At 42.4% G+C, this 20054-nt stretch overlaps 1 protein-coding gene across 2 annotated transcripts in view; it reads left to right on the forward strand.

Annotated features, from left to right (window-relative positions):
* The first annotated feature begins 5411 nt into the window (after positions 1-5411).
* Mycbp2 (MYC binding protein 2) overlaps positions 5412-20054 on the forward strand; it is a 231748-nt gene continuing 217105 nt past the window's right edge. The window contains exon 1 of one of the 2 annotated variants that reach the window (XM_032918389.1): positions 5412-5956. In XM_032918389.1, coding sequence (XP_032774280.1) covers positions 5655-5956 — 302 coding nt within the window. In that variant the 5' untranslated portion in view covers positions 5412-5654. The remainder of the gene's footprint in view (positions 5957-20054) is intronic. The other variant, XM_032918388.1, reaches the window with a different exon arrangement.

Raw genomic sequence — 20054 nt, forward strand, 5'->3', positions numbered from 1 at the left:
AGCTACTGAGTCCATCCCTGACATTGCTCACACCCAGTCTCTCTTGCAGAGCGCCCCCCCTCACTCCCACCCCATAGCTGAGATTCTGTGGGAGCGCTGTTTCCCCTGTGGAAATCGGGTACTGCTGGAGCTCAGAAGGCTCTTCTACAATGCTACTAGAGTGCCTTACCGACTATTCTACAAGCTACAACTTTGACTAGTCTTGGTGGTCCTCCTTCAGCCGTAGAGATTCACTTGACTTAACGGTAAAACCCAGTCACAAATACCAAGGAAACCTACTTGTATGTTACACATACTCTCCATTCCTACATGCAACCACAGCCCGGTTTATCTTTGAAGAAATAGGTTAGTTACTTTTGCTAAGACAGAGAGAGTCCCTCTTCCCTAGTTTCTTGAACTAAGATGTGAATTAAATTAAGTATAATTTAATATTCTGGTGGGGGCTCTTATGGGTCTTCTGGTGGAACCATGACACTGTCGAGACTCGGGTCCCTGAGGAGGATATAAAAACCAAATACTCTAAGGGGTCTTGGGATCCGGATGGCTATTTTTCTACTCTGGATTTCTAAACTCCTGTTCTATTTGAGAAATAGCATTGTTGTGCTATACACAGATTCCAGTGGTCCTTTAGTGTTTAAATGTTTACAATTGAATATACTTAACCTCAGTAATAAAAATCAAGCTATATATTACGCAAACTTTCAGCTATGCTCCTGCCTCAGCTTCCAAAGTGTTGCTACTACAAATGTAACCACCACCCTTGGCTTTACAGAGAAGCGTTCAAACTTGAAAAGTATGGTTTAATTTTCCCCTTAGTGGAGTTATATCTTACAGGACTTTCTATCTTGGTCAAGAAAGCATACTCTGGCAATACACCACAAACATGATTTTCAAAAAGGTTGTGATTTGCATCCACATAGATTAAGGAATTCACACACCTGAAGTAATATTTGCGAGCAACTTTTGAGGAGTGAAAATGTCCAAATGTAACTCTGTCCTCCTAGTGTGTAACTCAGTGTATTATCTGTAGGAATATTTGGAAGATTTAAAGACTAATATAAAAAAGCATTAGATATTCACACTTATAGATGAAAGTACCTGAATGTTACTATTTATGACAGATATTGAAAAGAATATCAAGTCTGATACTCCTATAGTTCCAGTCACTCAGAGGATGGCCTGAGACCAGGTGTGTCTGGGGCTACCTTGGGGAACACAGTCAGAGACTGCCTCTTAAAAGTCAATAAACATTGAAGAATTCGTTACTTCATTAGTCTGTATATTGTTTATTATAAACAATTGTGCTTTTAATATTGTATATTATGCTATCAGTGCTATCTGAAATATTTTAAATTGGAATATCATCACAGCTTCTAAGAATGCAGAATTTTATGACCCTTAAAATGTGAAAGTCACTGAAGAAGGAGACATTTCCTCACTGTCCCTCTTCAACAAATTGTTCTTAGCTACCAAGATTGTTTTAAAATGCTTCTGGGTACCAATCTTGTTTTTAAATGCTTTTGTATGTTATCGTACAGGAAAAAACACAGACTTGTGACCCAACATTTTCAATCTCCTTTGTGCTCCATAGTATACATGCTTCCTGTGTTGGAAGCTTATCATTGATATTTAGTTAAAAAGATATTTTTGTTATTTCAGAGGCAAGGTCTCACTGGACTTATGGTAATCCTTCTGCCTTAACTCAGCCTCCTCCTCTGGGACTATGGGTGTGCATGACTATGCCCAGCTAGTATATTGATTATTTAAATGAAAGTCAGCTTGTTTTCTTATTTTACATGCTCCTACCTTGTAATTTACTATACTAGCAAAGGTAACTTTCTTTAAAAAAAATTTTTTTTAACATACAGAAAAGAAAAAAAAATGTTAATGGGACAAAGTTTAAAAAGCCCAGTCAATGCCAAGTAGGAAAGAATGGCGAAAACCTGTGATCCTAAATGTGAAAGATGAAGCCACGTTCTCATTACAGGACGACAGACTAGTCTTTGAGAAATGAGACTATCAACCACAAAGGCAGAAAAATATGCCCACAATAAAACGGGCCAAGGCAGGATCAGCCTTGGTTGTACGCTGTTCTTTGAAGGCAAATGCGTCATGCACTGGGGTCAGCCTCACCTGACACCCGGCTATTCCAGAGTGGCCCCCCTCTCCTGCAACCCGGGGAACACAGTGTACAGACAGTCGTGGCACCGCTGCAGCTAAAGCTAAAATGGCAGCACCCAAAGGACACTGAGCTGCTCAAAGGGACTGAAAACATACTCCAAATCCTCTCTGTTCTTTCATTTTGCATAGACCCCCTTCCGCCAGCACTCGGGCTGCATAGGACGTTTAGCTGTAGTAGAGTTCTTCCTTGGCTTCTCGTGCAAACAATCAAAGCTTTACAGGGATGACTAACGCGGTCTTCATGATTTGACATGGAGACCCTCACCCCCTCCTTTTCGTCCCCTTGACAGTAGAATGGTGACTCCAAAAACCCTCTTCTTTTTGGTCCGTGTCCTGTTCCCCGCCCTCCCAGGGAGGATTTCCAAGGCACCCAGCAGCCCAGGCAGTAGCGGTGGCAACTGCAGGAACCAAGTGGGGAAAAAGCAGTGCAGTGCAGAGGCAGGAAGAGGAGGAGGGAAAAACCCCGTTGCATTGACTATCAATTTAGAGTAGGGCGACCGCTGCCGCTGCCGTGGAAGGAAACGCTGCCAACCGCAACAGAACGCCATACCTAAGTGAGCATGTGTGGGGCTCTGCGCACGCCTAGTGGTGCAACCCAGTGGCATCTAGTTTCGGAAGAAAAATCCAGTTGCCCTGTTTTGTCAGCACCGAGAAAGCTCAGGAAGGGGCTAGTCTAATTGTAAGGGCCAAAGCGAAATTCAGGAAGAGGTGGGCAGAACCCAGAGACCAGAGCAAGAGTAGGTATGCACTAGACACTCTAACCTAAGCCCTCACCTCTGTGAATGAAAAAGTAAAATAAAATAAAAACAAGAAGAAAAGGAAGGACACGTTCCTAAGTGTGGTCGAAGAGAAAGTTTATTGTAGATATGAGAGCATAGCCAGAGGCGGGGGGCATCTGGGGGGGAATCCAGAGTGAACATTTTCCTGAACTAGACCATGTGAGGAGAGGGAAGAGGGCAGGAGAGAGCCAGGAAACCAAGAGGCCAAGAGGGTAGAGGGTAGACAAAAAAGGGCAGGGTAACCAAAATGGTTGGATTTATATAGGGAAGGGCGGCTAGGGGGAGAGCAGCCCAGCCCCTGGGCAGGAGGTGGTGTATGCCAGTCATACCCTGTAACAGGGCTGAGAGACGCTGGGAGAACCTGGAGGCCAGGTCCACTTTGATATGTCATAGGCACCCCAGTGAGCCATCTGTCCCAGATGAGACCCTACACTCATCAGACGACATCCGTTTACCTCCATCCCCGGACATGCAGTCAGTGGGTTGGCTCGGATACCATTCTCACCCGATGTGCATCGCCCTTCCAGGGATAGATTGCCACATGACAAGATAGACATCTTCCACGCTTTAAGAGTCTGTCTGGGGTCATCACTTATCATCCTGTGTTCCCGGCACACCCCATGCTCCCCCCCATCCTCTTTATGTGGTAGACAGTGTTTTAGATATTGTTTAAAGAAGGGAACCTTATCCAAAGATAAATATTAATGAAGCTAAGTCAGGATGCAAGGTCGCTTGATTTCAAATTCTTTTCGGTAGCCTATTCTGGCGCCTGCGGCAAATCCTATCTGTTTGACCTTCAGGGGCCAGCTGCCTCTACCTCAGTGCCTTGTTTTTTCACTCCAGAGCAATGGTGGAATAGGAAGCCTCCTGTTTAACACTGGAGTCTGGAACTTCCTACCCTGGAGCCTCAGGACAGAAATCTTACAACCCAGGCTACATGCTTATTATGAATAAAGTCCCAGAGTAGTAATTGAGGAAGACACACGTGAAAACAAGAATTTATGAGTGGATTTATAATATAGGTGAAGAAACAAGGTAAATAAAAAAAATTGCTGAACAGGTATTAAAATATTGACCTCGTGTCTGCTTTTGCCTGTGCTTTCAGTGTACCATGTCTAGAGAGCTTTTAAAATATTAATCTAAGTTATATAAGCCTATCATTTAAAGCTCCAATAAAGATTCAGCATCCTTATCCATCCAGTTAGAATCAATGTACTTCCCTACTTCCTGTTCGCAGTTTCAAATACTGAGGTGGAACTTTCTTCAAGGTAAGATATAAGAGTCCAGTGAGTAGCTGTTACATTTCTGTAGAAAACAATGGTAAGAGCAACGTTAGGCTTGGCACAGAGAAGATCGTCTTAATCATGCCAGTAGTTTCAAGTCATACTCAAGAATCATCTTTGGAGGTTGGGGATTTAGCTCAGTGGTAGAGCGCTTGCCTAGGAAGCGCAAGGCCCTGGGTTCGGTCCCCAGCTCGAAAAAAAAAAAAAAAAAAAAAAAAAAAAAAAGAATCATCTTTGGTAATTTAAAACTCTAGGCAGAAAAAGATAAGTCACTAGGTGACTATTGTCAATATAAAAACCCAGCTTTAAGTTAAGACAGGAGCCACTAAAACAATATTTGAGAAAAATAACTGCAAGAAGATTCATCTCTGATAGAAATACTGACAGCAAGAATTTGGGAATGACGCTGGCTTGCAAGTATGTCTAATTATATTTTCACGGGGGTGAGGGGAATGAGTGAACTCATTACTAACTCTTTTTCGCAGTCGGAGTTTTATTTCATTTGTATTTTGCTTTTTAAAAATAGGTTCCCATTTCACAGCCCAGGCCAGGAACTCAATATGTAGCCCAGGGTAGCTTCGAACTTCTTCCTCAGAGCCCCGACTGCTGAGATTACAGAAGCTAGTCACAGTGACTCCTGGTTATCAAAGCTATTTTTAAGAGGCTCAAAGATAATACCCCCCCCAGCCCCCAGCCATTCCAAAAAAATTGCCAAAGGCTAATGTGCCCTGACCAGCACTCGGCCGGCCCAGTTCATCTTTGCGTTGGCAGCGCGGACCTGGGTACAGGCCACAGCAGAGCTGTGAGTCCTGCGACTGACAGTCACCTCCTTCTGTCAGGTCTGGGTTCTCCCACCTGGAGAGAACCTGGTTACCTGAAGAACGCCTCCACTGACAGCTTCTCCAGCAGGGTCCAGGTTCTTCCTCGTGCTGCTAGTAAAACCCGGAGCTGCGGATTTCACGTCGCTTTGGCACCGCTCGGCCTCTGGACACCCACAGCTCGGAGGAGGCGGAGGGAGCCGCGGCGGAGGGGGTGGGGCTGGCTGGAGAGCCAGGTCCTATGACTGAGCATGTGCGGAGCGGCGCGCATGCTCAGTGAGGCCGGCCGCCTCCCATTGCGGGCAACTCCGGCGGTGGCAGCAGCGGCAGCGGCGGCGGCGGCGGCGGCGGCGGCACCGCCTCCTCCTCACACTCCGCGGGTGGCGGGGTTAGATGAGTGGCCCCAACAGCGGCGAGGGCGGCGTGGGGAGGAGGAGGAGAAGGCGGCGGCGGCGGAGAAGGTCGCTGTCTTTGTAGTGTCCCTGCTGCGGGCGCCCGAGGCCGCCGCTACAGCCGTCGTCGTTGGAGGAGTCTGTGAGGGCGCGCGCGTGCCTGCCCGCCCGGCCCGCGGGGACGAGGCGGCGGCGGCGAGGATGATGATGTGCGCGGCGACTGCCTCCCCCGCCGCCGCCTCCTCCGGGCCCGGCGGGGACGGCTTCTTTGCAGCCGCCACCATCTCTTCCTCCCCGGCACCGGGGGCGCTGTTCATGCCGGTTCCTGACGGTTCGGTGGCCGCTTCGGGACTGGGGCTGGGGCTGCCTGCCACGGACTCCCGGGGTCAGTATCAGCTGCTGCTGTCAGGCCGGGCCTTGGCGGATCACTACCGGAGGATTTACACCACTGCGCTCAGTGACAGGGACCAGGCCGGCAGCCTCGCTGGGTACCCGGCCTCCAGGTGAGTCTCCCGGGCGTCCTTCCTTGCCGCGTGTGCATCCGTGTGCACCCCCCCACGTGTGTGTGTGTGTGTGTGTGTGTGTGTGTGTGTACACGCACCCGTGCCTGTGTGTCCATGTAATTAGCACCCGGCTTTCAGTCAGGGCTGGATGCTGGTGGTAAAAGCACTTTGGTGATAAGAGGGTGTGGTGGCCACGGTGTCTGTGCGTGTGTGTGTGTGTGTGTGTGTGTGTGTGTCGGTCTTTTGGAGGGGAAGGAGGGAAGGTACAGAAGATGGATACGTATCGGTTAACACTAGCGAGGGTGATGGTGCTGGTCTGTCATGACACGTGTGTATTGTTGAGAAAGGAGGCATGGGTAGAGAGGGATAAGACCACAATGCATGGAGAGCAGAGAATTCGCAAGAGTCCTAAGGGGATGTGTTCGCGTTTCTAGTGTCTAAGCTGCAGTGTTATTTGCACGACCCCTCCCCATCACATTCCTTCCTGCAGCTGCCCTCCATAAAAGCCTCCTTTCACTACAGGGGAGCAATGATGTAGGTTAAAGATACTGATGTTTGTAGGATGTTGTAGACAAAAAGCTAGTGGTTTCATTTTAGGAGATTTAGGAAAAAAGGATACGAATGGGGATTTGTGCAGACGTCAGAAATGTCTGATAGGGGTTTTTAGAAGTGTAGTTTGATTATGGAGCCTTTTGGCCTTGAAATGTGTTTGCAGCTGCTGTCTTGTTCTGATGTCCCGTCCGGCCATTTCACTTCATCTTCTGTTCTATTTCCTGTCACAGATTCGAGAGTACAGGGAGTTTTGTAGGAAAAATGGAAAAAAAATTTCTTTTTTCCATTTTTTTTAAAGTAAAAATACGTTAGAAACATGTCAGCCGACTAGAGTACACCTGCTATCAGACAATCTGAGTAGCTTTCAGGTTTCTTTCAGTTAGACTGGCTACACCTTCAAGTTCCTTCATATAGTTGGCAAATCACTTTCATTTTCTTTTTCTTAAAATATGGGTACTTTTTTTGGCTAAAGGCTCTCCTGTTCTTTTCTTTGCCGTGCCTTAACTTGTCACATACCCTGAAGGCTGGTTGCTGACTCCTTTTGCCAGTGTTGAGAGAGGTAGCTGGGAGTCTCCTGGGCTTCTTCCTATAGCCTCTTACAGGGCACTCAGAAAGCACAGTAGGATTTTTAAAAGTGAGTTTGCAGAAGTTTTTTTTCCTTCCTTACTAAATCAGTGTGGCTTATTAGGGAATGCCAGATGCCTTTTTCTCCCGTTATAGAAGATCTCTCTAGTCCATAAGTCTAGCTAGTGTGTCACTGTGTGTTAAGGCTTATCTGCTGGAGAGGTTGTAAAAATGAGCTTTATTCACACTTCTTTTTATAGATTAAAGCACCCTTATCTGTTTGTTGGCAGGAGTGGGTGCATCCGCAGTTGAGTCATGGATGTAAATGGTCGTAACTGCCCTTTGTTATTTAGGATGAAGGTAACAATGTCACAGGTGTGGTTCTTTGGAAAGCAGCACACATCACATTACAGAATTTACCTTGAGAGTTTAGTTTAAGTTTGAGCCGTGAGTCTCTAAATTATCGTACTGTGGTATATCTGCACAAATTCCTCTTACAGATTTAAAATATCATTTCCAAACGTATGCAATAATCTATGGTATATATTCTTGCTTTGACTTTCTTGGTACCTAGAAGTGTACTTGCAGTAGTAGACAAAGTTAAATATAGGTTCATATACTTAAAATGGTTGATTTCTAGTTTGATCAGTTTCTACAGACTGTCAATAAAATATGAGGAGTTGGTTTTCTGATCTCAAAGAAATATTCATGGAAACTTTGATAATGGCTTCCGATGCTTGTTCATAATATTATTGCTTACTATACTTCACCCTCCCCATTTTAATCCATTGCTGTTCTTTATTGTGAATTGAATTAAATTTGTTCACTAAAAAATTAAAGATGGTAGGGAAGAAGAATTGGATTTAGTTTATTTATATAGGACATTGAGTTAGACGAGATAGAAACAGGGCTGAAATTCTAGAGAGCATCAAGCTTAAAGGTGAGAGAAAGGGAGACAATAAAAGAAACCAAGAGAAGAGATTAGAAAACTGAGAAGAGGAGCAGGCAGGAGCACCTCAGGTTCTAGGGAAGGAAGAGAACGTTTTCAGAAGTGCTAGATACTGAAGAATACCAGAACGGTTTCCTAGTCACCAATAACTTGTGAGCCATTGGTCATAACTGCGTCAAGCATAAAGGGGGGGATAGGAACTATTGGGATAACCTGGGGGATATGCAAGAAGGGCCACTGGAGGGCAACGGGGCTCTCAAGTATGGGAACCTAAGTAGAGAAGAGGACAGTGAAGATGACAGAGCGAATAACTGATAGACATCAGTGGAGGAAGTTTTATAATGACAGGCTGGCCATTGAGAAAGTTATGGATTGGTCTTCCTTTACTAGAGAAGGAAGTACGTCTGAGTATACAGACTGATACTTTATTGAAGATGAGTACCACAGCTATTCTTTCTGCTGAGCTGAATGGGTGGCATCCTTTTGTGGCATTTATTGTGTCTAAGTGTCTGTGTGAAGGAGATCTAGCAGTGCATAAGAGGAAATTATAAAAGCGGTAAGAGAAGAGAAAACATGAGCTTCAGGGAACAAATATATAGATGAATTATCAGCCCAAGTTGAACAAATTCAGTATTATAGAGTGTTTTGGGTGTAAGACTCAAACTTGAGGTAGCACCTAGGATTTTGAAGGCATTTTAATGAGATGGTTAAAAGCTTGGACTCTTGACACAGACTGGCTTTAAGTCCTGCTTGTCCTCTGTCATTTGCTAGTTGTGTAACCTTGACTGTTACATAACTTTCATGCCTTGGTTTTCTTATATGTAGAGTGACGATAATAATGTGCACTACTTTGTAGATTAGATGAACAAATATTTGTTAAGTCCTTGTCACATTATATGTCATTAAATATTAGGTTTTTTTTTTTTTTCTGAAAGTGAGGGGTTTGAGGATATGAAGAGAAGCAATAGTCTTGCCTGTAACTCTTGTTTTTTGGATCAATGATTGCTGAGTATGGGAATAGTTTTTATGTATTCAGTGACCGAATATGTATGCTTTTGAATGAATATGACTGGATGAAATTATAACATTTTCTCAGAGAAAGAAGCCAGCCAGGCAAGGCAGAAAAAAAAGTTTCATCAGTGTTCTGAATGGTAAGATAAGTTTCCATTTGGGAAGCACCACACACTTCTGTGGTAAGATCTTACAGCTTGTAGACTGCCTTAGTTTAGATTCCAGTTTTACCTTTTTTAGGTCGCAGGGTGTGTGTGTGTGTGTGTGTGTGTGTGTGACATGTTCTGCTCTGTAGATGCTGTTAGGTCTAGGCCTTCAGTCACCAGGCCCAGCTGAATGGTTTGTTTTATGGTTTTTGAGATGGGATCTCATGTAACCCTAACAGGATCACCATGTAGCCCAGAAATAAAAGTTGTCTCTTGGTTTAGCATTCTGATGGCTAGTATTACAGGTGCGTACACTACAGCTGGCTGGGACTACATGGGTATACACTACAGCTGGCTGGCTCTTTCTTGTAATTTTTAGAGTAATCTAATGGCTGGGTGGCCACACATATTAAATGTCTTTTAAATGTTAGTTGCTGTTGTTATTATTAAAATCATCTTTACAGTTCCATTCTGCTCATTATAAACCTTACTCGTTAGAAGATGAATGAGGAAAACCTTTAGTTGACAGATTCAGGGTTAAAGTATGACTGCAAGTTAAAGAAACGTAGAAATTGAAAGCTTTGGTTGACTGCTTGGTAAAAGGGAAGTGGTGCTAGGAGGGAAGTGGTGAACTGAGCTAGGAGGAAAAGCCTCTGCACTGGGGCTTGCAGCAGCAGAAGAGCACCCAGCTCCGAGTACCAGAGAACACTGACTAAATGGGGATTCCTGCCCTTTTCTTCAGCTAAACATACTAGTTAGTTTCTTTGCTACTTCTTTCTTTTTGTTAGGAATGCCATTTGACTGGCTTGTTAGTATACTCTGATAATCCCAGCATGTGGGTGGTGGAGGTAGGAAGGTCAGGAGTTCAAGGCCAGCCTCTGGACCTGGTACTGTATCTACAGTAAAACAGAACAGAACAGAAATGGTATTTGAGTCCATTCCGTCTGTGTTTAAACTCTGGGTTTCAGGAGACTAAGCAGTCAAACCTGTGAATGTTGAGGACTGTTAGATGTGGAAGTCGTAGTCTTGATTGTATTGTCTGTCTGGGGATGGAAGATAAAAGGCAGATACTTAAGGGAAAGGTTAGTGAAAACAACTGCGACATGATGGGGCCCTGGACCTGCTCAGCTGCACAAGCACCGGTGAGGAAGGCAGTGCGTGTAGGTAATGCTAACATTTTTATTAATGCTAGGACGTAGGTATCAGGAGGGAGAGGAGTAAGAATTCATTGCAGGATCGGAGAGATTAGCCAAAAGGACAGTATCTGGAAGAACAAAAAAAAAAAATAAATTTTGATCAGAATTATTGGGAAAATCCTGATAGTTTTGAGCTAAGAAGAGGCATCATTGTAGAAGCGGGCTAGGGAATGTTGTGGATTTGTGTATCTGTGTATGTGTATCTGTGCTGGGGGGCAGTTAATACTTTTCTTCACATAGGTGTTAAATCTGTGAAATCTTATATGTTCTATAAACACATTAAGACAAAGGTACTACTCTGTTGGTACACCGATTGGTAGAAATGCAAAATGAATTAGTCTCCTAGCACAAAAAAAGTGAAAAAATATTGGATCTTATAAAAATATATGTTCATTTAATAAATTTAAATATGTTCATTTAATCATAATATTTTCATATTATAAGCTATTTCGTTTAGAAGTTCACAAAACAATTTCCTGTTTTTATCAACAAAAGATTAAATGTGTTGATTCTTTTTTGGGGGGTAGTGTTTGTTAGGTTAGTTAAGATTTAATTTACATATAATAACATTAACCCTCTCTAACTATTTATTTAATGAATCTTAGAACTATCACTATAGTCAATAGAAGATTTCCATCACTTCAGAAAACTTTTTAGGGCTTCATACTTCTACCCTGGCTACCATTATGACTATATCTAGCATTCTAACTTTTATAGTTCCTTTTAGGACAGCACCTTACGTATTGTTGCTGCTTCTGTCCTCCATTCTGTTTCCTGTAAATGGAAGTTAGGCCTTAAGAGCTCATTGGATTCTGTGTAGACATCCTAGCAGGAATCTGTATAGTACCGAGCACTGCATGTAGCCCCAGTCCCGAGTTACTGGCTGTGCTTCCTTGCAGTGGTGCTAACACTAGTACTCATCAGACCTTTCCCTTGTAATTTATGGGAGTAATGACTAGCACTCTGCACCTTCACTGCATGGTTTTAATATCCTTTGATAGTCTTTGCCTGAATCAGTAATTTTATTAGAAGTTTAAGAATGTTTTTTTCCCTCTCACAATTCTGTTTATCTTTCTGTATTTATTAGATAGTGCTTTTTCGTGTCCTAGACCAGTGGTGATGTGGCAGGGCTACAGTTAGCCTCCTAGATTACCCATGCCCTTTCCAGATTGAGTCACATTCTTTTCTAGCCGAGAACTGAAAGAGAAGGTAGCTGAGTTCCCCAGGCATGGTTCCTATTCACTGCAGCCGCAGTTGTCTCTGGGCTGATGTGGTAGTGCCTGGCCTGTTTGCCTAGAGGAAAGACACTTTTGAAGGATCATCTCAACCTGGGCTTCCCCATGGTACTGGCTGAGGCTTTTCTATGGCTGAATTGCAGTCCAGCTTCTATTCAGAACAACTACTTTCCCTTCCTCTTAGTTGTTGATTCTCAGAGCATGCCTCAGTAAGCTCTGGTGTGTGTATCTTCTTTTCAGCCATTTAGGAACCTTAGTGTGGGCTGGGATGAACCACCTTACTAGTGTCTGTTGAACACTGCTACTGCCAAAACTCAGCATGCACATTGTTTAACTATGAAAACTGCCATGCAGAATGTGGCTTCTGTGACTGGAAATGTCCTGGTGGATACTATATCTTGGGCTTTTGAGAGGCTTAGGGAAGTATTCATTGTAAGGGTAGTATAATGAGCCTGCTGTTGATAAGTGACATTGATAGATGAGAATGGCGATGGAAGGCTGAAGGTAATTGCATGGAAGGTAAAAGGGATTTTCTTCTTTTTAGTGACATATAGAGGAATGTCTGCAGTGGGGATAAGAAGCAGAGCCCAGGCCAGCCAAAAGCTTAATGTTGAAGGTGCTAGGGTGGATAGACTGCTAGGGTGGACTGACCTGTCAGTGTTCTGATTGGGTGGAAATGGATTCCTGACCCTGAGACTAGAACCTCTCTGAATTGATGTGCCTGTAAACCTTTGAGCCTCTAAATTTTCCTGAGTCCTCTAGGCTTCCAGAAGTTGCTTAATTATGGGTAGAAAAATGTCTTCTTGAAGACTCTGTAGAGGTTTGTACTCTCCTGCCTCTCCTGGACCATCTCTGCCCTTCTCTTAGCTATAACAAACCAATAAATAGTGTCAAGGCATGAAGGCACTGGACGGACACACACACACACACACTCACGCCTACATACATTTATGTTCTAAACTGAACTGAGATAGATACGCTAAAGCACCACAGTAGACACATAGAAATACCATATTATATTTGAACTTTTCAAAGGAAATACTGCAGTGTCTGTCTCACCACTAGTTTGAAATAGTTAATGGTTTTGACCTCAGTTACTACTACATTTCTTTTGATGGCATCCTATTTTTGCAAAGTTAGGCTTTTTGGTGGTTGCGATACAAATCAAGCATTACTTGTCAGAAATATGGAACTGCACAGGAGGGTGGCCTCTCCAGTCTGACTCCTGAATAATTCTCCTGCTTGAGAATTATTACAGTGCCCAGTAGTTGCCCTTAGCACAGGGATTGTTTTAGACTAAGAATCCACTTTATGTCAAAGAAGGACTGGTGAGCTCCATTTGTCTCATCATATACCACATGAGCCAGAAGCTGCTGATCTGATCGGGCATCACTGATTGCCTCAGTGGCAATACTGATGGCAGTACCCTGGCCTGCACATAGTACTGCAAGGATGAGCAGCCCTTCCGTGATAGTCCCGGAAAGAAGACCAGGTAGGAGCGGCTCTACTCAGTACCATTCTCAGTGATGCAGTTGGGGAGTTTGTGTTTCCTGTCATCAGAGCTAAGAGATGAGAAACATTTTTAAAAGAAAACACAGAAGAGTCCAGTTATAAGTGAAATGACAGTTGGTAGGGCTCAGAGCTACTAACTAAAGAAATCTAAAGAAATCTTTCTTTGAATGGGGCTTATGGACCAGTCTGGAAAGTAGGATTGTCAACACAACAGCACAGATGTTTGTCACGTAAATGATCCAGCGGGTGCCTTTCAGATGTCAGTATTATAGTTATCCTCATAAAATGAATTTAATAATTATTCTGTATTAAAGATCATATAGGCTTGGTGTTTGTAAATATTTGATAGATTCCATCTGAGGCATTTAGTGGTATGTGCTTTTTCTTTAATGGCCTGGTAGCTTGTTTTTTAATACTTAATAATATCTGTTGTCTAAAGGTGCCATAGTTTGTTCTTTGGAAGGGGATTTTGGCTGCTCCTAAGTTTTGACAATTATGAATGAAATTCCTATAAACATCCATATGCAGGTTTTTGCATGGACATAAGTTTTCAACTTCTCTGGATAAATACATTCCAGAATCTGTAATTGTTGGATCATATGGTCAGGATATGTTTAGTTTTGTAGGAAACTGCCAAATTCTCTACCCAAGTAGATGTACCATTTATATATATAAATATATATGAATAGTGTATGAGAGTTTGCATTGCTCTGTGTCCTCAGCCACATTTAGTGTTGTTAGTGTTCTGGAATTTGGACATTCTGATTGATTGGTCTCTTTGTTTTAATCTGTATTAGTGTGGTAACACCTCTTATAGAACATCTTTTCAGGTGCTGATTTTTGTTTGTCCTCCTCCCTCCCGTCCTCCTCCCTCCCTCCCTCCCTTCCTCCTCCCTCCCTCCTCCCTCCCCCTCCCTCCCTCCCTCCCTCCCTCCCTCCCTCCTCCCTCCGTCCTCCCCTCCCTCCCCTCCCTCCCCCTCCCTCCTCCCTCCCTCCCCTCCCTTCCCTCCCCCCTCCCTCCCTCCCTCCCCCTCCTTCCTTCCTCCCTTCCCTTTTTTTCCTTCCTTCCTTTTTTTTTTTTTTTGCACTCTCTATCATTGCTTTGTTAACTGCTTAATTTATTTAATCTGCTTCATGGCCCAGTGCAGGCCCACCACTCCCACACTTGCTGGGGACAGTGCAAGTATAATTGGTCACAGGATGCTGGACCATGCTACTATTGGGAGTTCAGGAGTCCCTCTGCAGCAAGTTTGCAAACTCCACACACAAATACAGTCTACACAGCAAGTCAAGTGGCCAAAGATTTCCCATTCCGTAATTTATTTTGTCTATGTACAAAATATTTCACATATCACCCCATAGATTAAAGCTAATAACAGCAGACACTCTTTCTGGATCCCCCCACCAGTACAACCCATCACACATATTTATAACCAAACCTATTCCCAATTTTTTAGGAGATGGCAAACCTTGGTGAGCTACAGAGTCCCTGGACACCTGGCAGCCAGTGGTGAAGTGCCCCTAGAGTTTCTCATTCCCCTGGCCCCTTGAGTGTGGCTCAGGAAGAAAGCTGGACCAGCAACAACAGAGGTGGAATCTACAGGGCCCAGCTCAGGGAGCTCTCTTCATATCTCAGTTTGGGACTCAGCAGCCACCAATGCCTGTCTCAAGTTGCTGCCTGGATCAGACATTCTAGAGGATGTGCAATAGCTGCCACAAGGGTGCAAAGAAATTGATGGGACCTCCTCCTCCCTGCTTAGACCCAACGTCTCAGGCAAACCACACTGGCATCCAGAACCTATCTATTGTTAGGCAATACCTTGAGCTTTATTATTATTATTATTTATTTACTTTTATTTCATGAATTTGTGTTTTGCCTGTATGTATGTTTGTGCCAGGTGTTAGGTCACCCTGGAACTGGAATTAACAGACAGTTGTGAGCTGCCTTGTGAGTGCTGAGATTTGAACTCAGGTCCCCTGGAAGAGAAACCAGTGCTCTTAACCAATGAGCCATTTCTCCAGCCCACACCTTGAGTTTTTGACTGAGCCCACCAGCCTGGATTTTAGAGGACAGGGCCTCTTTCTTTCCAGCTCCAACTTCTTTGGTGTTTTTGTGAGTGACTGCTTGTTGAGACAGGGTGCTGAAGTCGGAACTCCCCACACACTGATGGGTAGCAGAAACCAGTTCTTATTTTGGATCCTATAGGTTTCACCACTACTAAGATTCTTCAAAACCTGTTCTAAAGGGCATGGCCTGGGATGGAAGGAGAAATTGATGTCATTTCACGCGCTTTGAAGGCTCTGGTTGTGTCACTCATAACTACCACTTGAAGACCTTCCTGCACCATGCTGCACCAGAGACTCTAGAGCCCTCAGGCCAGTTTGCTTGCTCAGCAGGCCCAGGCCTTGTAGATTAGTGTTAGGTTACAGGCTTCCCGCATCTCAATCCACGGAGCTCCCGGGTCGTCCCAGTAACAGACTCTTGGTCTAGGATCCAGGCTCTTTTATCAAACTCTTCACAGCTTTCAGGGAGTGTTGGATTTATAGACGGGAACTAGGCCCCAAACCTGTGGAGAATTGTTTCCCTGCATTGAAGTGTGTCCTGGGGAGGTAGTAGGGATGGCTTGTTCTGCTTCTAAGCAAGCCCTCTATCCACAGGAAGCCTAGGCTGTCCTGCTCACCGCAAGGACAGGGTGCAGAGGGCGTAATGCTGGCTGTGGAATGTCCCCAGCAGGAGGATAGGCCAGGGTAGAGAGTCCTAGGTTAGCAGTACTCCATGCTCACACTGTGGTTGAGTTCTTCCAGCTCTGCTGGCAGTGGGATGGGATTTGTTATTTCTGTATCTACTTTAGGAACAACATATCAAGGATGTTTTCTCATTTTTAAACCCCAAGATTGTTGTTCTGGTAGTGTTGGATTTGAGAGTTGTTGAATAGCTAGGATAATAATCTTCTATTAGCTATGTCTTTTATAGATATTTTCTCCAAGTCTGAATCTTTTTTTTCTCATTCTATTGATAATTATTTTTGGAAAGCAGGTAGTTTTGATTTTAATGAAGTTCTCAATTATTTTCTCCTAGTTCATGCTTTATCATTTTATTTGAAAAACTGTTGCCATATGCAGGGCTGTCTAGGGTTTCACCTATTCTGTCTTCTGAACGCTGTATTGCTTTGTGTTTTACATACACAATCTATTTTCCATTTTGAGTTAACTTTTTGTGCAGGCTACAAGGTCTGTATTTAGAGTCCTCTTTACTGGGTGGATGTCTAGTTGTTATTGTCGTTCGTTTCATTGCTTTGCTTTGCTCCTTTGCTAATGCCTTTTGACTCTATTTGGTCTTTTCTGAGTCCCCTGCTCTTTGTTCTGTTGGGCTGTCTCTTGTTTCTTCAGTACTACATGGTCTTGGTTACTGTAGTTTTATAGGAAATCTTATTTATTTATTTATTTTATAGGAAGACTTATTTATTTATTTATTTTCTTTTCATATTGTCTTAGCTATTATGGGTGTCTGTCTTTTCTGATAAACTTTTAAACATTTGTCAAATTCCCAAAAATAACCTATTTATTTATTGAAACTCTGTTAGATCGATGAATTAGAAAGAGGTCATCTTGATAATAATGTTGAGCCTTTCTGTCTATATGTATGAGATATTTGTTATTTAGTTTCTTTTATTAGAATTTGCGGTTTTCTTCATTTAGTTCTTTTAAGTATTTTATTAGATTTATACTTTTATATTTCTTTGTTGAGGATACTTTTATATTCTACTTTGCTTCTGGCATATAGAAAAACAATTGACACACATATACACACAATACTAATGTTTCATGCATACAATGCTATAACCTTTTATTAAGAATACAGGGGTCATTTTGTTTTGTTTTGTCTCTTCTTTTAGATTTCTGACCTAGGAAGCCATATCATCATTCCTTTCTTGTTTATTGCATTAGCTGTCGTTCTCACAGCGGTATTGATATATCAAGTAGTGAGAGAGCACACCTTTGCCTTGTTTCTGGTCTTAGTGAGAAAGCTTGTACTTTCTCACTGTCAAGTCTGATGTCGTCTGTAGCATTTTCTTCAGATATTCTTTTTGCATGTTGAGGAAAGGTTCTTGATTTCTAATTTACTGAGAACTTTCTTTATGAACTAGGGGGTTGAATTTGTGGAATTCCTTTCCTGCATTTATTGATGTGACCATCTCATAGATTATTTTTAGCCTGTTAATTTTTCTTCAGGTGATACATACTTAGCTGGGATACCTTTCACTTTCGTTGCTGTGAATGTTTTTGTATATTGTTGGATTCAATTTGATAAAATTTAGAGGTTCTCTTTTGCATATACATTCATGAGAGATGCTGGCTTATACTTTTCTAATATTTCTTTGCCTGTCAAGTTTAATGCTAGTGTTACCCTGGCCTCATAAAGTGAGCCAGGATGTGTGTCTTCTGTTTATCTTAGTCACCAAGTTTATGCTTATAGTTTATGCCAAGTTTATAGTTATTGGTATTTCCTTTTTTAAATTTTAATATCTATGCACTTTGTAATGGTGATTCCTCTTTCATTTCTTTCTTTTTTTAATAAATCAATCTTTTCTTTTTTAAAAATATTTATTATGTATACATCATAGAGCTTTCTGCCTGCATGTATGCCTGCAGTCCAGAAGAGGGCATCAGATCTCATTATAGATGGTTGTGAGCCACCATGTGGTTGCTGGGAATTGAACTCAGGACCTCTGGAAGAGCAGACAGTGCTCTTAACCACTGAGCCATCTCTCCAGCCCTTTCATTTCTGATAACATTTACGTATGTAGGTATGTATGTATGTATGTATGTATGTATGTATGTATGTATGTATGTATTCAATTCATTTTCTAGTTTTGCTTATAAGTTGAGAGAATCAGCTTTTGGTTTGCTTGTTTCTAATTTATTCTTCTCTCATATAATGCATCCATTCACAGTTTCCCTTCCTTCCATTCCTCCTAGTACCCCCTCTGCCCAGATGTACCCCAATCTGTTCCCCCCACTCCCCAAAGACCAGGCCTCCCAGGGCTATCACTTGAACTCAGTGCAACAAGACACAGTAAGACTAGGCACCAACTTCCGTGCCAAGGCCGGGCAAGGTAACCCGGGAAGGAAAAGGGTCCCAGGAGCAGGCGAAAGGACAGCTTTGGAATCTTAGGTCATTCACTATAGATTTTATTTTCTAGTGTGAATATTTGAAGCTTTGACTACTTTAGGTACATTCCAAGTATTTTACTATACTACTCAATTAGTTATAATATTTAAAATTTTTATTTGTGGCTTTTTTTATTTGATTAGCATAGTACCTAGGATTATTTTCTTAACTTTCAGATATTTAGTAATATCATAAATACCACTGTCAATACTTCTAATATGTATTTTATATAATTTTGATTTTTAAAATTTATTTGAAGCTTTTATGGATGAGTTTATGAGAATTGTATTATATCCTTTCCATTTTCCCCTGTCCTCCACCAGAACTTCCTCTGTTCCCCTTCCCTCACTCTCGCATGCACACACACACACACACACACACACACACACACACACACACACACACACACACACACACATTCTCTGGGTAACCTATCAGTGGGTTTGTCTCTTGAGAAGACTGATTTTCCCTCTGTGGATGGGGCCTTGTGCAGTTTTTTCCAACCACATTAACATTTGTTGAAAAATGTTATTTTTTCTTTTGCTTACAGTCTGATAATTATGCCATTTGTCCTTAAAAGAGTATTTTTTCTCTTGGGTTTAAATATTCTGTAAGAGTCAGTATATTGGTTAGGAATTTGTGTCTGTGACGGATACATTACACATAGAGATTTATTCTTGTAGTTTCAGTCGTGATGAATGGCAAAACCGCCATGGAGATGTGCCTGACAGGAAGCTTCAACTCATATCACAGCAGCCAGGAAGCAAAGAGCAGGGAGGACTTAGAGTCCAGATATATCCTTCCAAGGCACACCCCTTCCATAGTTTCACCTAATAATCTATTCATGATTTGAATCTATCAATCGCTTATGCCACTAATTAGGTCAGAGCACTGGTGATCTAATTGTCTCTATAGTGCCCTCATAGATATCCTCCAGAGAGCTTTGCTCTAATCTTTTAGGTGTATCTTTCAACCTAATCCAGTTGAAATCGGTGTTAACCATCACAATCAATTATTTAAGTTTGGTGGAGAGTTGTGTGGACATTTTGTGTATCTATATTCCTTTTTTAGTCTTAACTAACTATTAAACTAATTTTGGCCCTTTAATTTTGTTAATGGTTGCTTTATATAATTTTAGTTTTTTCTGTTGGGTGCATATGTATTTATAATTACTAAAAATTCTCGTGCATTGGTGCTGGAGAGATGGCTCAGTAGAGAGCATTTACTGCTTTTGTGGAGGACTCATGCTTAATTTCTAGCATCCACATTAGATAGCTTACAGCATCCAGCTCCATGGGGGAATCCTATGCCTCTGGTCTCAGCAGGTTCCTGTATTCTCTTCTTGTGTTGTACTAGCACACACACATACATATAATTTAAAAAATCCTGGTGTAATTTATTGCTTTTATTTTTTAATATCACGTTATCATCTCTAGTAATCCTTTTGAATGAGTTTACTTTAGTGATATAAACATAGTTTTCAAGGGCTGGGAAGATAGTTTAGTGTTTAAAATGCCTGTTTGCAAACTTAAGGGCCCAAGTTTGGGTGTCTCACTACCCACACAAAAGCCAGGCCAAGCAGTGCAAGTCTTTACCCCCAGCCTTGGCTGATTCAAGAATTATAGACAGAGGCTTCCTGGGCATCCAAGCTAGCCAAAACAGGGAGCTCCCTGTTGAGTGAAAGAACCATTCTAAAAAATAAGATATTTGCTGTGTGTAAAGATCAGAGGACAGCTGCTTACTTCTCTCTTTCCACTGTG

The sequence above is a fragment of the Rattus rattus genome, chromosome 12, assembly GCF_011064425.1.
Source record: "Rattus rattus isolate New Zealand chromosome 12, Rrattus_CSIRO_v1, whole genome shotgun sequence".
In the NCBI taxonomy this organism is placed as follows: domain Eukaryota; kingdom Metazoa; phylum Chordata; class Mammalia; order Rodentia; family Muridae; genus Rattus; species Rattus rattus.